At 37.2% G+C, this 17,745-nt stretch overlaps 1 protein-coding gene across 1 annotated transcript; it reads right to left on the reverse strand.

Moving 5' to 3' along the window:
* Nucleotides 1-1,475: 1,475 nt before the first annotated feature.
* On the reverse strand, nt 1,476-17,449 carry LOC133290438 (autophagy-related protein 13b). Its single transcript, XM_061488518.1, has 4 exons — nt 17,330-17,449; nt 15,603-17,139; nt 15,339-15,520; nt 1,476-2,136 (listed from the first exon to the last, which is right to left on the reverse strand). The coding sequence occupies exons 2-4, from the start codon at nt 16,965-16,967 to the stop codon at nt 1,779-1,781; spliced, it is 1,905 nt and encodes a 634-aa protein (XP_061344502.1). The 5' UTR covers nt 16,968-17,139; nt 17,330-17,449; the 3' UTR covers nt 1,476-1,778.
* Between the last annotated feature and the right edge of the window lie 296 nt (nt 17,450-17,745).

Raw genomic sequence — 17,745 nt, forward strand, 5'->3', positions numbered from 1 at the left:
CAAAGCCTTCTCCATACACACGACCAGGAATCGAACTCCTGTCAGCATGCTTAAGGAGCCCAGCTATCTACCAACTGTGCTAGGCTTTGTTGGTTAGGGGTATGATATTGTAACAAATAACAATCAATTAGTGTTACTACCAATCAATTTCACCATTAGATCGATTATGTTGATCCAACGGTTATATTTAATTCCACCTTTGTATGGTCATGATTCTCTATATTTAATGTGTAGTGTAATTTGTAAACGGATCATTCCCCTATAAATATATGGAAAAAGTGTTTGTCATTTTAAATGACATAAATTTATGTCATTTTAAGAGAGAGATAGACACAAAATAAAAAAAATTATTTAAAATTTAAATTAAAAAAAAAACACCTACTTTCTCCCCGTGATTTTCATACATAACTTATATCATTTAAAATGACAAACATCAAACCCTATATATATATATATATATATATATATATATATATATATATATATATAGGGAGAGGATCCACTTACCACCAAAAATATTTACAACTCTTACAACCAATTTAATCACTGTTGATTTCCGTCAATCTAACGGTTATAATTTATTGAGAATTAATAAATGCGACACAATAAATGTTATTAATTTTTAATAAATTATAACCGTTAGATTGACGGAAATCAATGGTGATTAAATTGGTTGTAAGAGTTGTAAACTTTTTTGGTGGTAAGTGAATCTGTTCTCATATATATATATGGAAAATATTTTCTTATGTTAAAGGAGACAATGTTCTATCTCCTACACTAATAAAAAGGTGGGTCCCATGAGTTTTTTAATTTTATTTTTATTTTTACAAATAGTGGGGCCCACATATTTGTCTCTATGACATGAGATAACTTATCTCCTTTAACATGATTTGGTGTACCATATACATAGTAAAATTATTTCTACAGCCGTTTTACGTACAACAATGACAGGTGTATGGTTATGATTCCCCACATTTAATACTTTCACATATATATACAACAAGTATTTGACTGTTGCACGTACAGCGGCTGTATAAATATAAATCCCTATATATATTTATGGGAGGGATTTAGAAGTCTTACTTCTCATCTTAACCGTTGATTTTCGTCTTTTTAACGACGGTAATTTATTTGAAATTAATAATTCATTAATTAGTATGACTCAATAAACTATAACTGTTAGATAGACGTAAATCAACGATTAAGATGGAGAATAAGACTTCTAAATTTTACTATGTAGTCAAAAAATCTCTCTCTATATGGATCTTATCACTATCAAATAATGTTACCACCAATATCACTATCATATCTTAACCTTTAATTTCCTAATTACCTAAAAGTCCTAAACAATGATCTTTTGCTCTCTACATAATATAAAAATCTAAATTCCTTCCACTTTAAGAGTACTTATTAAACAGCACCAAAACAAGCAAACAAATCCATGAAAGATAAAGGGTTAATGAATCTAAAACCAGTAAATGAAGCTCCTGCCGGTAAATAAAGCTCCTGCCTTGTTATATACAATGAGTGACTATTAGAAGTTTCATGTATTATACACAATATAAGGCTGTACCATGCCAGACAGCTCAGAAGTCGGAACTAATAATTAAATAAAAAATTCAACAGTCTAAGACTTGATCATTATATTTATACATATTTTCAAAACCAAAAACAGATGACTGATTTATCAAGGAAAAAAAAGATGTACATATGTTTTACTGATTTAACATCAGCATAGAAGTCATCGGCAGAAGCGTAAGCTTACTATGTAGTATGTACTATATGGGGGGCTTACTACCTCGCAAAAGCAACACGTTTTTCATCTCTCTGTAACCATGGAACTCTTCCAATGCATCAGTGGTTGTTTTCCTAGTTGTTATGATCCCTGAAGACATTGTGCTCTCTGGAATTGGTGCCTCTAGGATCTGATTTGGCTCTTGAATGTTATTTTTCCAAGTTTTAGAGAGTGAGCCTTGTGGCAGGTGTTCTGAAGTGGAGAAATCTTGACGGAGAGGCGGTGCTTTCTTCAGCATATGTACAAGAGCACCAACAGCAGCATCATGGGACTTTCTGATAGGAAGGAATCCTCCGGCTTCAAGCGCCTCAGCCATATGACCATGATCAAAAGATTCCGCTCTGGTTATGCACAAGGAATCATATTAAAATTGCTAAATAAAAGAAACAATCTAGCAAATTTATGTCATCTATAAATAAACAAAAACTAGCAAAAAGAACCATATTATATATTTTAATTCTTTAAAATCTGACTTAGCATGGAGAAATTATGCGGGAAATTGTAATCAGCACAAGGATCAAAATGAAGTTGTGAACTGAGTTTCAAACATGAATGAACCCCCGATCTTGATGGATAACAACTATTCAAAATTGAAATTAAGAAGAAGAATATGTCTGCCAGTGTCCCGTGATTTACTATTTGAATTCTGTTTGTTTCTTTCATTCGTCCAAAACTCAATTAAATATAATAGCACATGAGCAAACACTTGACAGATCTTCAAGAGTGACTAAATTACATCAAATCAGAATGCAACACAAAAAATGCACAAACAAGATACTTCATCCGGCAAATTGTTTTTCATATGCAATATAATAGGACCCCCAAAAAAATTAAAGGGAACAGGATCATAGTTAGATGGCGGGATGTGTGATTAGCTAGTTACTATTAGAACCTCTCAAAAATATATATGCATGGGCTTAATCTATTAAGGACTAAGGGAAGCAATTGGGAATTTAGATTGATAAAGTGAACAAAAGCTCTGTTGTAAAAGGGGCAACCCTTTGTGAAAGGGAAACCCACTGAAGGACAATTCTCTCTTTACATTCTTTGTTTGTAATTGAAAAAAACACTACCAAAATTTTCTTCTCCATTTCCTTTCTCTGTTTTTCTCATCTCTCTTTGTGAAAACTCAGAACCCATTTATGGTTCCTAACACTATTAGATACCAGATCAACAAATAAATTCCTACTACAAAATAAAAATGAAACCAACATGTAGTCAGCAATCAACATACTTTTTGTACTCTCAAACAAACGTACCACCTAATGCCTTTGTCTACGGTCATCTCTCAAACCACATTTAAAACATTTTTTTATCGGGTAAAGCAAATCCTTTCTAGTAATAATGCAGCAAGAAAGTTCCAAATTATTGAATCTCCTAGAGACATGATATAACAGTAGATAGCATCTACTTGAAAAAGGGTATTCTAATATATTATAAAATTGTAAATCATATGTACAAAAGGGTTCTCTATTTATAGATGTTGGTTTTAGAAATGAAGTACATTTTATTGATGTGTGACAATACAACTTATAAAGCAAAATAATAAAAAGAAACTGCTCACTACTACATAACTTCTCATCAAAGTAGAAAAGAAAACTGCTCACTATATAACTACCCATTAAAGCAAAAAAGTAAACTGCCCACTACATAACAACTCATTAAAACATAATGAAAACTGACTCCTAAATAATTAAAAATATCAAATTGCAGTTTCTAAAGCATGATCTCTAACACTCCTCCTTGCTTTTGGAGCTGCAAACACCAATCTTCTCCCTTAGATCTTCAAATTTGCTTGTAGGTAATGGTTTTGTGAATATGTCTGCCCATTGGTCTTCTGACTTGCAGTAGACAAGTACGATTTCACCTTCTTTCTGAACTTCCCTTAAGAAGAAAAACTTGATCTTAAAATGTTTGGTTTTCCCATGAAAAACTGGATTGTTAGAAATGGCAATTGCTGCTTGGTTATCAATATGAACTTCAGTATTGTTCCATTGCTTCAGGTGTAAATCACATAAAAATTTTCTTAACCAAATTGCTTGATTAGCTGTTGCCGTAGCAGCTATGAATTCCGCTTCTGCTGTGGACTGTGCTACAACATCCTGCTTTTTAGAGCACCATGAGAAAATTCCTGAGCCAAGACTAAAACAATAACCAGAGGTACTTTTCATATCATCCACAGAACCTCCCCAATCACTGTCAGAAAATCCCAAGAGCTTAAAGTCTTGACTTTTCTTAAATTTCACACCAAAATCAATCGTTCCTTTGATGTATCTCACTACTCTTTTTGCTGCTCTTAAATGCATCTCAGTAGCACAATGCATAAAACGAGATAAAAGACTTACAGAAAATAAAATGTCTGGTCTTGATACTGTGAGGTACATTAGACAACCAATCAGACTTCGAAAGTAGCCTTCTTCAACTCTGTCAGCTCCATCATTCTTGCTCAAGCTCTCCTTTTGATTCATTTGAGTGGTCATTGCCTTGCAATCCTCCAAATGAAATTTCTTGAGAATTTCCTTGGCATACTTCTTTTGACATATGAAAACTTCATCTTCTGACTGCTTAATCTCCATTCCCAAAAAGTATGTCATGAGTCCAAGGTCTGTCATTTCAAAAATCTGCATCATTTCTCTTTTGAACTTTTCAACAAGCTTGTCATTGCCACCTGTGATTAAGAGATCATCAACATAAAGAGAGACTATAAGTAGATCATCATCTTCGTGCTTTATATACAGAGTAGCTTCTGAAGTGCTTTTCTTGAATCCTAAGCTTGATAGATGCTCATCTATCTTGCTGTACCATGCTCTAGGTGCTTGTTTCAAGCCATATAGAGCTTTCTTGAGCAGGTAGACCTTCTCGTCCTCACCTTCTTTCACAAATCCTTCGGGCTGTTCAACATAAATCTCCTCCTGCAAAATACCATTCAAGAATGCAGATTTTACATCTAGTTGAAATACTTTCCAGCCTTTTTGAGCAGCAACAGCTAGCGAGAGTCGAATAGTGTCCATTCTAGCCACAGGTGCAAAGGTTTCAGAATAATCAACACCAAAAATTTGTGCATATCCTTTGACTACAAGTCTAGCCTTGTACTTGTTGATGGAGCCATCTGCATTTAACTTGGTTCTAAACACCCATTTTACTCCAATAACTGCTCTATCCTTTGGTTTGTCAACAAGCTCCCAAGTATTATTTTTTTTTATCATTAACAACTCTTCTTCCATTGCCTTCTTCCAATTCTGGTCTTGAATAGCTTCTTTATATCCTGCAGGTTCACAAATGGCTACATTGCATCTTTGATAAATATTGGACAACAACCTTGTTCCACGAATTGGTGGGTCATCTTCTAACTCTTCTTGCCACTGTTCCACTCCTTGCTCTTTGCTTATTTGGATGAGAGGACTTGATTTCTGCTTACTCATGGATGCCTCTTGTGCTTGTGTCCAGTTCCACTTCTCTTCTTCATGAAAATAAACATCCCTACTAATAAGTATCTTTCCAGTTTGAGGTTGATACACTTTGTAGGCTTTGGAGGAAGAGCTATAGCCAACAAAGATTCCTGGTTCTGACTTTTGGTCAAGCTTATCACGCTTTACCTGTGGAATATGAGAGAAACACATACAACCGAACACTCTAAGAAAATTGAGTGAGGGTTTATAGCCATACCATGCCTCAAATGGAGTTTTGTCCTCCAATGCCTTTGTAGGCAGCCTATTTTGCAAGAAGACAGCAGTGCTTGCTGCTTCAGCCCAGAAATTCTTTGGCAACTCTTTTTCGTGAAGCATACATCGAGTCATTTCCATTATGTACCTGTTTCTTCGCTCACTTACTCCATTTTGTTGCGGAGTGTATGGAGCAGTGAGTTGGTGTTCAATGCCAGATTCTTCACAAAAAATATTAAATTGTTCTGAAGTATACTCCTTTCCATTGTCAGTCCTAATGCATTGAATGCTACAACCACTCTGGTTCTCCACCGTTTTCTTGAACTTCCAAAACAGGCTAGCCACTTCTGATTTATGCTTCATGAAAAAAATCCAACACATTCTGCTAAAATCATCTATGAAAATAACATAGTAACGACTATCTGCAAGTGATTGAGTTCTTTGAGGACCAGCAACATCTGAGTGGATCAACTGCAGCTTATTGGAGGCTCTCCAACTTGACTTGGGAAATGGATTTCTTTTTTGTTTGCCAAATTGACAGGCATTACAATATGGTAAATGATCTGCAAAGGTTGGTAAATCATTTGACAACTCCTTCTTCTTCATCAACAACATATTTGAGAGGTGACAATGGCCTAGTCTCTTGTGCCAAGTCTCAGTCACATTCTCATCTGTGGAAACAGCAGCTTGCTCCTCCTTGACTGGTTCAAATGAGAAACTCTTGCCTCTCATTTTTGCTTTGATGATTTCCTTTCCATTTGCATCTTGAATGAGACAAACTCTATCTTCGAAAAACACTTTGAATCCTTTTTCAATGAGCTGTCCAACACTTAACAAATTTTGATCAATATCAGGTACAAAAAGAACATCTGAGATTGACTTTGTACCTGAATTTGTTAGGATAGAAACAGTTCCTATTCCCTTTACCAAAATGTGGTCACCATTACCGATTCTGACTTTTGTGATTGGTGTGGGTTTTAACTCCTTGAAAAGACTTCGATCATGAGTCATGTGGTTTGTACACCCACTGTCAATCAGCCAGCTCTCACTAGATTCATTGCTGGAGAAACAAGTGGCTACGAACAGTTGATCCTCCTCTTCTTCGTCAACAACTTGAGCATCTGCCTCCTGCATTTGATTCTTATTTCTGCATACCACTGCCTCATGCCCAAATTGGCTGCATTTGGAGCATTTTGCATCTGGCCTCCTCCAACATTTGAAAGGAGGGTGACCTTTCTTCCCACAATGGTGACAAGGAGGATATTTCCCCTTGGAATTTCCATTCCTGCTACTTGAAGAAAAAGAACCAGAATTACCTTCTTGCACTTTCTTATTTTTACCAGCTTCATGATATTTTGCAGGTAGAGCTCCTTCAATGACACCTTCTTGCCTCATGGCTCTTCTTTGCTCTTGTGCTTGCAAAGCATTCAACAATTCAGCAAGAGTGATGCTTGACATATCCTTAGTATTCTCTAAGGATGTAATTGTGGCCTCAAATTTTTCAGGAACGGTTACAAGGATCTTTTCAACAATTCTTGACTCTAGAAAAGAAGAGCCCAGCAATCTGATCCGGCTTGCTATACTAAGAAGCCTCTCAGAATACTCCTTAATAGATTCATCATTCTTCATCTTCTGCATCTCGAAGTCGCGAACTAGATTCAGCACCTGCATTCCTCGAATGCGTTCATCTCCCTTGTATTCAGTCTTGAGATAATCCCATATCTCCTTTGCTGACTTCAAAGTCATGATACGAGTGAAAATAGTGGGTGAAACTGCAGCGAACAAACAGGCTTTTGCTTTTGACTTCTTAGTTTTCTTCTCCTTCTGCACTTTTATTTGTGCCATGGTGGGATTAGCTGGAAGAGGCAGAATTTCATAGTCCTCTTCCACTGCTTCCCAAAGATCCAACGCCTCCAAGTACGTCTCCATGCGTACCTCCCAAATTGGGTAGTTTTCTCCATCAAATACTGGCGGAGCAATTGACGTAAGATTCGCTTCAGTTTCCATGGCGCCTCAAATTGACACACAGATCCCTTTAGGAAGATAGCTCTGATACCAGTTGTTGGTTTTAGAAATGAAGTACATTTTATTGATGTGTGACAATACAACTTATAAAGCAAAATAATAAAAAGAAACTGCTCACTACTACATAACTTCTCATCAAAGTAGAAAAGAAAACTGCTCACTATATAACTACCCATTAAAGCAAAAAAGTAAACTGCCCACTACATAACAACTCATTAAAACATAATGAAAACTGACTCCTAAATAATTAAAAATATCAAATTGCAGTTTCTAAAGCATGATCTCTAACAATAGAGAATACAAGACCTAGAATACTTGACCTAATAGGCTAAGCCCAATACAACAAATAACAAATAAATAAATAATAATAATATTTACAACACTCCCCCTCAAGCTGAGGAATAGATATTTATCATTCCCAGCTTGCTAGTAAGTTCTTGAAATCTGTCTGAAGGAAGCCCCTTTGTCAATAGATCAGCTAATTGACGCCCAGTGGGAATGTATGGAGTGGTAATCAACCCGCTATCAAGTTTCTCTTTGATGAAATGGCGGTCGACCTCAATATGTTTAGTCCGATCATGTTGAACTGGATTATGAGCTATACAAATAGCGGACTTATTATCACATAGCAGCTTCATAGGTCCCTCACATTTTATTTTGAGATCATCAAGTACAATTTTCAGCCACAGTAACTCACAAATGCCTTGAGCCATGGCTCGAAATTCAGCTTTTGCACTTGATCTGGCAACCACATCTTGTTTCTTACTTCTCCATGTCACCAAGTTACCGCAAAGAAACATGCAATAACCAGTGGTAGAACGACGGTCAGTCACGAATCCAGCATAATCAGCATCTGTGTAGACTTCTAAAGATAGATTGCCATCACGTCGGAATAACAATCCTTTACCAGGAGTACCTTTAAGATACTGAAGAATTCTCTCTACTGCCTGCATGTGTTTTTCCTTTGGATCGTGCATAAACTGACTGACAACACTAACAGCATAAGCTAGGTCTGGTCTAGTATGGGCCAGATATATCAATTTCCCAACTAGCCGTTGATATTGTCCTTTATCAACTGGAGGACTCACTTCTTCATAGCCCATCTTGTGATTCTGCTCAATAGGAGTATTAGAGGGTTTACACCCGAGCTTTCCCGCTTCTTTGAGAAGATCAAGAACATATTTCCTCTGGCTGATAAAAATTCCTTTGCTTGAATGAGCTACTTCTATCCCTAGGAAATATCTCAGTTTCCCAAGGTCTTCGACTTCAAACTCAGAGGCAAGTCGTGTTTGCAGAATCTGTCTCACCACAAAATCATCACCTGTGATAATAATATCATCAACATATACAAGGAGCACAGTAAGCTTCCCATTTTGGGAGTGCTTGAAGAAAAGAGTGTGATCTCCTTGACTCTGTCTGTATCCTAAGGTCATCATAACCTTAGTAAACCTTCCAAACCAAGCACGAGGTGACTGCTTCAATCCATACAAGGCCTTTTTTAATCTACAAACTTTATTTTCCCCCTTCACAGAATCAAAACCAGGCGGGATTTTCATGTAGACTTCTTCTAACTCACCATTGAGGAAAGCATTTTTCACATCAATTGATTTATATCCCAATTGTAATGGGCAGCAAGGGATAACAAGATTCTCACCGTATTCATCTTTGCAACTGGAGCAAAGGTTTCTTCATAATCAATGCCATAAGTTTGAGTGTAACCTTTGGCGACTAATCGAGCCTTGTATCTCTCAAGAGTGCCATCAAAATTATATTTCAGGGCATGAATCCATCTGCATCCTACTGCTTTCTTTCCGTTGGGTCTACCAATAACCTCCCATGTTTTATTTTTCTCCAACGCATTAATCTCCTCTTGCATGGCTTGAGCCGAATTCCCATCTTTCAAAGCTTCATGTACTGATTTTGGGATTGAAGTAGAATCTAGTGCTGAAACAAAGCTTTTGTGCTGCACAAAAAGATTAGTAGAGGAAACAAAATGGGAGATAAGGTATTGAGTACAAGAGGGACAGGAGGAACAAGATTTCTTGGAACAAGATTTCTTGGAACAAGTTCTTTTTCCTTTTCTTAGGGCAATAGGTAAGTCATCAGAAGCAGAAGCAATGGGTAAGTCATTAGAGATATCAGAAAAAATAGACAAATCACGAGAGGCAATAATATTAGAATCAGAAACAAGAGATTCAGAAGAAGCAGGAGACTCGGGATATTCAGGACTTACCAGTGGTTCAGACGATTGAGGTTGCTGGTGAGACAGTATGAGTTGTTTCCTCCTCTGATATACCAATTCAGGTGTCAAAATTTTCCGTATCTCAGGTGTATTTGAAGGTTCTGACACACTAGGAGCAGACACACTAGGAAGAGAGAAGACTGATCCAGACTCAAAGAAGGAAGGGGACGAGTCTTCTGAAGAACTGTTCTCCCCCTGACGATGAAGACCCAGGAAATAAGATTCAGATTCTTGACAGGTGACATCCATAGAAACAAAAAAATTTCGACTTGGTGGATGATAACACTTGTACCTTTTTTTATAAGGGGTATAACCAAGGAAGACACACTTAAGAACCCTAGGATCCAACTTACTCCGATGTTGTTTATGAACATGGACAAAGGCAACACATCCAAACACTCTTGGTGGAAGGCTCTGCATATGGGAACAGAAGGAAAGAAGGAAGTCATGGAATGAATAGGACTGATATTGTTAAGGACCCGTGAAGGTAAACGGTTGATCAAAAAAGTTGCAGCTAACACTGCTTCTCCCCAATAAGAACTAGGAACAGATGTCTGGAAAAGTAGTGCTCTAGCAACTTCAAGGAGGTGACGATTTTTCCTTTCAGCAACCCCGTTTTGTTGAGGGGTATCAACACATGTGAGCTCATGAATCATACCTCTGTCTGAAATGAATTGTGACAGGCGTTGGTTGACGTACTCAGTACCATTATCAGATCTTAGTCTTTTAATACCCTTACCAAACTGAGTCTCAACCATGTGATGAAACCGAATAAATATCTCTGGTACTTCAGACTTGTCTTTCATCAAGTATATCCATGTTACCCGAGTACAATCGTCAATAAAAGAAACAAAGCACCTTGCACCTGAATAACACAATGAGAAGGAAAAAATGTGATAGAACAATTCAAATCAGTTGTAAGTTTTTGAGTGGAGATAAGATTAGTAAAAAGCTGAGGAACATAAAGAACATTTTTAAGAAACAAGGAAGGTTGAATTTGAATGTTACCAGAACCAATAACTGATTTATGGGATCCATCAGCTACGGATATAGTATGACTACCACCAGTAGGATGATAAGAACAAAACAACTCAGTACGACAAGCCATATGATCAGTTGCACCAGAATCCAAAATCCACGAGGTTTTAAAATCAGTGCAAGAAGCAAGAAGAGATATAGAACGTGTGCTTTTACCAGATAAGATCAAAGAACTGTCATTCTCGGCCATTCTTCAATAAAAAAGTTAACAACCAGCGATAAAATCAACCAAACAGATTATCAAATGAAGTCCGATCAGTGAAACAATCACAGATCCAGACAGAGAACAAGGAGACGAGAAGAATGGCGGTGGTCCGAGGCCAAAATAAGGTGTCACGCGCCTCCACGCGCCGGTGGAGGTGGCTGCGCGTGGGCTTCACGCGCTGGAGCTTGGTCAGCGCGTGAGAGCGCGTGGGCTGTCCTCTCCAGCTGAAATTTTTGCACGGTGGTCGTCCGGCTAGCGCGCACCTGTCTGTGGGTGGTCGCGGTTGAAAAATCACCGGAAGGTAGTCCAGACGCGATGACAGATCTGTTTGGAGGTGTTTGGGCTGTGAAATCGGTGTTCGCGGCTGTTTGGAGGTGTTTGGGCTGTGTAATCGGTGTTCGAGGGTGTAATCGAAGAAAAATAACAGTGAACAGTAGTCCTCTTGGTCCAAAAGGTCCCCGGAAAAAAAAAATCCGGTGGCGGCTGATGGCAACAAGAGGCAAAGGGATCAGGGTTTTTTTTACTCTAAAGGCAAATAGGCGCGGAAGCAGAACCCTCAGATCGAGAGCTTTGATACCAACTTGAAAAAGGGTACTCTAATATATTATAGAATTGTAAATCATATGTACAAAAGGGTTCTCTATTTATAGAGAATACAAGACCTAGAATACTTGACCTAATGGGGTAAGCCCAATACAACAAATAACAAATAAATAAATAATAATAATATTTACAACACATCTAAACAATGATAAGAGTGCTTCTTCTAAATGAATTTAAAATCCAGAATTTTCTCGAAAAGGAACATCCGGTACAATCAATGATATTAGAAAATCAGGTGTTACCATTGTTTATCTTGTTCTATCAACCTTGTTTAATAATAATAATAACTAATAATAAGTTGGTTAATGGAAAGGGAATGGACCTTCCAGCCAATGGTAGAACTCCTAAGACATTACTAGGAACAGTGACTAAAGTGCCACTGGTCCCCATCTTATTTCCCTAAATGCCACGCCAACAGTGTTATTTTCCAATCTGCCACGGCGGCAAGTTCGCTGGGCAGTGTAGCGAACTCGGTGTGCTGATGTGTCACGTCTCTGGTGGACACCAAGGTCGCTGGTGTCAGTAGCGAACACTGGAACAATTAATGCTGACACGGTGGACAAGTTCGCTGCCACAATTAGCGAACTAAGTGTGACAGGTGTCTCACATGCACATAGTTCGCTGAGGGGAATGGCGAACTATGTGCCTTCATGACAATTTGCTTGTTCCTTTTTGTTGCACGGATTTCGAGAGAAAACAATTATATTTCTTATTGAATCATGCTATTCTTTGAGATGTGTGCAACTAATAATGGCGTGAATTGAGTGGAACTAATAAATAATTTTTTATTTTTATTTTTTGATTTTACCAAAACTTGTACCAAAACTTGAAGAAGCAGATTTTATATTTTAAAACACAGATTTTACCAAAACTTGTTATGGATTGACCAAAACAAAGGCTGCATATATTTTTCTTGTATTAAAAAATAAGAGAAAAGTGTTTATCCTTTTAAATGACACAACTTATATCATTTCACTCTCACAAAGAGATAGGACCCACATATTTATATTTTTTTGTCCACTCCCTCTCTTCCTTTATCTATCTCTTTCTCTTACTTAAAATGACACAACTTTACATCCTTTAAAATGATACACACTTTTCCCAAAAAATAAAAACAAAACCCAAAACAAAAATAAACCAAAAAATAGTAATGATCAGATTCCAAAATATGTTTCACGTGCTTAACATATTCAAGCGAAAGTTGCACACATCTCAAAGAATAGCATGATGCAAAGAGAAATATAATTGTCATCCCTCGAAACCCGTGCAACTAAAAGGAACAAGCAAATTGTTATGATAGAAAAAATTCTGGAAGGCACATAGTTCGCCATGCCCTTCAGCGAACTATGTGCATGTGAGTCACCTGTCACACCTAGTTCGCTGACTGTGGCAACGAACTTGTTCACCGTGTCAGCATTAATTGCTCCAGAGTTCGCTACTGACACCAGCGACCTTGGTGTCCACCAGAAACGTGACACATCAGCACACCGAGTTCGCTACACTGCCTAGCGAACTTGCCCCCGTGGCAGATTGAGAAATAATACTGTTGACGTGGCATTTAGGAAAATAAGATGGGGAACAGTGGCACTTTGGTCACTGTTCCACACTACTAAAGGGGACCAGGCAATCACCACTGATCAGCCAGGATATTTCCTCATAGAGGTCTAACTTCCCTTCTGCAGTAAGTGATATCAAGCTTGTGGTTCAATAACAATAGAAATATATCTCATTGACCCTACTTCTAACCAAGAATGATCCTCAAATCCATGACTCCAATCCACTGCATTAAATGGTGGCAGTGTCAAGAATGCTCCCATCTTTAAGGGTGTCTATTTGCCTCTTAATCCTCAAATCCATGACATCCAATCCTCTAACGTTAGTGGCTTTTCCTTGTGTTCTCATGACTGTTTCAAAAAAATTATCACTTCGAATATGCAAAGGTATTTATCCATAACTCCTGATTTTCTTATATTATGTGATTATCTTCCTTTTTCTTTTTGGAGGATATATTATGCTCCCCTAAACTGCCTGTACTTTCCCTCTTTTCTCTCTAAAATGTTTCTTCTAAGAAAATAAAATAAAAAAAACTTACCACATTAATTGCAAACAAAGTCTAATCACGAACCAAACATCCATCCTTCCCAAATGACTACCTACTATCAACCTCGCGCTTGATAAGGACAAGCCTAGCATTAAAGTTCCACAAGGGAATCATACACCCCTCTCCATCAAAAAAGAATTGTGAATTCCTTATTCTAATCAAATTACAATTAGGATAAATATGATCCTGGTAATCCTGGTATTTTGTCTATTCAGCCCTCTCTAACATCCCTTCTGGAAATGACGGGGTTTTTAGACATAACTAGCTGACCTAGATCAAATTATTGTCAGCCAAAGCATTGGTAGAAGGGGCAACATGATTTGATATGAGCTTAGGCATGATTTTTTAGGTTTATTTCTTAGGAAAAACTCATTTATTATATTTTTCGTGCGACTTACGTATGGGATTCTTACATAATCAATTTGTAGGGGTTTGATACGAACCTTGGGAGAGCCTCACCTTAAAAGCTAGCTCATGAGGTAAGAGAGTCCAAAGTCCATATAAACCCCACCTCGAACCCTTATGTTTCCGATGTGGAACTCAATTCTTACGAGAGATATCAAATCCCTATTTAGGAACAAAATAGAATCAATTTTAATATTTTATCAATTAGAGTTGATATTGTTATTATTAGTTTTCTCCTTTACATCAAGGTGGCTTGTATATGTTGTAATCTCACTGTATTGGGAATTTGAAAAATGAAATACTATTTTCTACATATAATGGATGCGTGCAATAGTAAATAGATCAATGTTAATTGTTTAAGAGATAGATCAGCTAATTGTTTAAATGATAGTACCACAAGACACCACTAAAGAAGAAAAAGGCAGAATAAGCAGACTCGTTAACTCAGAATATGTCACATCAATTGCTTATTTTGGAAAAGATAGCATTAAATATCAATAAATAACATTTCCGAAGATGGGTAAAATAAGAAAATAACAGTGCATATCAACCATTTCAATATTGTAGTCATTGACAAATAAATAATAAATATTATACAATTTCAAGGAGCCATTGTACATATCCAAAATTCTTTGAAGAAAACAAAAAGAATATACAAAGCTTACATCACAATACAGGTGAAGCCAAATCTTTATGCATATCAAAAGCAGATGTGTTTATCTAGATGTCAATCTCTAAAGTGGAAAAGGAGGAAGAGTGATAAACACACTGTTATAATCGCACATGTCAAAAACTGCAATTAGGACAGAAATAATGAATTTAAAATAACAGAACTTATTTCTTATTTTGTTTTTAATGAAAAACTGTTACTTCATTTTTTTCCCATTTTATTTTTAATTTATTTTCCTTTTAGGTCAATGGAAAGCAATTAGTGAACTCAATTATTAGTATAAAATATTAAAATCTCGTATAAAATGGGATTCCTGTGTAAATTGTTAACATATAACTTGAAAATCCATTTCACTCAGAACCAATTAGATTATTACCATAGACTTTCCCAGACCACAAGCATGACATTCCAGTAGGATGGCATTGCTACTGATCAACCTTTCTTAGCCTCATTATATAGAAGTTATGCTATTTTCTATGGGAATTCAAACACGACTGTAGGGAACATAAATTACTTGATAAAGGACATATCTAATGTAAAAGATTAGCATATAAGCAAGTATAATTGCCAGTAAATTCTAATCACAAAGTACCTGCTTCCTGGATCTGTCATGTCATCATCATCCACATCAAACGGACAAGTAAAATCAGTATCATCAAAATCATCCTGATAAGACCTACTGGAGCTTCTGGAAATTGAAATCTGTGGAGAGCTGTTGGCTGATATCTTGACTCCAGAATATTTTCGAGACTCATCTTTTCCAAGAGAAAACAACTACAGAAAGCAGAACAAACCCTTAACAAATCTATATGTTTGAACTAAAGAAAAAGTTTACAGGGGTTAGCATACAGCGTACCTTCTCAGCTGTTGCACCTGTTTGCATCATGTTCGCATTTATATCAGTCTTATAATTACACCTTGAACCTCTTAGGGGAGGAGATGGAGGCAAATTATGCCTGTTGGAGTATCTAGGGGAATTAACAACTTCAGCAGTAGGTATGCTGACTGGAGCACTTTCAGATCGTAAAAGTGTTTTAGAAGGTAATGACCCAGAATTGTGGATTGAAAGTGATGGAGAGGGATAATAATCATCAAAACTTGTATTCTTCTTCTGAACCAAAGACATCTCAGTTGGATGAGGAGGCAAACTTGCAGGTGGAAGACGCCGAGAACTTGCATTGGACACCGATGTGTGTGATTCTGAATGTGTAGGCGAAGGTGAATAAGTAATGGAAGGAGGTGAGGCTCTACAATTCTCAAAACTCCAACTATGTCGTCTAGAAGATGGCAATGATGACGGCGAGCCATGCGATGGCAATCCTGCCACAGGAAGTGAGGGAAACCTCTTCAAAGGATCAGCCAATGGACTCCCAACATAGTCACTTATAACTTGGGGGGACAAAGGAGTTGATGGTTCAGAGCTAACATCTAAGGCTGAGGGGCAATACATCACCATAAGGCAGAGCCTACCAGAAGAAGTATCCACAGGGGTGAACCCGAATTTCAGCATCTCTGCCTCTTGTTTACGGGTGAAGGGCTCTACAAAAGAAGATACCCGGTGAGCAAGGGTAAAGGCATGAATCTGTCCAGATGAATTAAGCTCTCTGAAGATTTTATAGGCAGGTAAAAGTCTAACAGTGGCATACAAAGACCTCAAAAGCAAAGTTGATTTCTTATACAAGTTATGCAAAGAAATATTGCTTGACCTCCTACTACCAGAATTAGAATCCCTTGTCTTCCTGCTCTCATACTGCACCACCCATCTCTCTACAATCTTTTCACTCTTACCCTCAATACCCAATTCTTCCTGATCAGTATTACAGCAAAATGGGTATCTTTCTTTCAGTGAAGAACTCCTAGGAAGAACCCTTTTTGGAGAAAAACTCATGGTAACGGGGTCCCAATCCAGAGGCCTCTGCACCAAAATCACATCAATCACTATGGACTCAAGATTTGTCTGGCGCCAGAGATCAATGTTCTCTAACGCCGCAGGACACTCCCTGAGAGCCAAATTGAACCATTTATCCCTCGGCCTCACACTTGATGAAGATGAAGAAGATGAACATGGAGATGACACAGGTTGATCACCACATGAATTACGCGATGACACATAAAGTGCCCTCGATTCAAGTATTATGTGAAGACTCTTTGCGAAGAACTCAGTGATTATTTGTTCCATCTTTGCCGCTTCCGAGTGCGCATTACCATGAGACGATGCCATTATTTTTATGTGCCAACAACACTCAACAACAAACAAAACCTTTCCAAAGCAAAAATAAATAAATAAATAAAATGGTCCAATTAACACCGCTTAGCTTAGACCTCAAACCGAATAGGAGCACGTTTCATTAAACAACAACGTCACACCGATAGACTTCAAAATTCAAAAACACCTGAAGCAACAATTCAAATACTAGGTTGTTAAAAGAAGGAAGAAAAAAAAAAAAAAACGACAACAACGATAACAACATCAAAACCAGCACAATTCTTTCCTTAAACAAACACAATTCTAAATTAGAAAACATCATATATGTGTAGATATTGTATGTGGGACCGTGAGAGACACGGAGAAGAGAGTTTTACCTTGACGGTGCGAAGATTGGAGAGGAAGAGTTGTTCTTTTGATGGGGTCTATCTTTGGGTGTGGTCTTATCTTTCATTCTGTGAGTTTACACGAAATCTAAAGAGTGAGGAAAAGCGACTACTTCAAGAGTGGAAGAGTGGGACCAATGGGCAATGGCCGTTGTTGGCTGAAACCAGATGCATAGGAAGAATGAAACACTCCATCACTTTGCAAAATATTTTCGGCAAGTATATCATTTATAAGGGAAAAACATATATAATTTTAAACGATATAAGTTTATATTATTTTAAATTTTAATCGTTAATTTTCGTTCATCCACGGTTATAATTTATTGGATCAAATTTAATATTAATTAATTAATAATTTTGATATAATAAATTATGACCGTTGATAGACGAAAATCAATGACTATGAT

The sequence above is a fragment of the Gastrolobium bilobum genome, unplaced genomic scaffold (assembly GCF_033153095.1).
Source record: "Gastrolobium bilobum isolate Gb01-03AN ecotype WA unplaced genomic scaffold, APGP_CSIRO_Gbil_v1 utg4377, whole genome shotgun sequence".
Classification (NCBI taxonomy): Eukaryota; Viridiplantae; Streptophyta; class Magnoliopsida; order Fabales; family Fabaceae; genus Gastrolobium; species Gastrolobium bilobum.

What these genes read in the sequence shown, in the direction of transcription:
- LOC133290438 (XM_061488518.1), bottom strand. Translation starts at nt 16,967, where the DNA reads ATGGCATCGTCTCATGGTAATGCGCACTCGGAAGCGGCAAAGATGGAA. An exon ending in CAGGTGCAACAGCTGAGAAG is followed by an intron (nt 15,521 to 15,602) that starts GTACGCTGTATG and finishes TGCTTTCTGTAG; the next exon opens with TTGTTTTCTCTTGGAAAAGA. An exon ending in ATGACAGATCCAGGAAGCAG is followed by an intron (nt 2,137 to 15,338) that starts GTACTTTGTGAT and finishes GTGCATAACCAG; the next exon opens with AGCGGAATCTTTTGATCATG.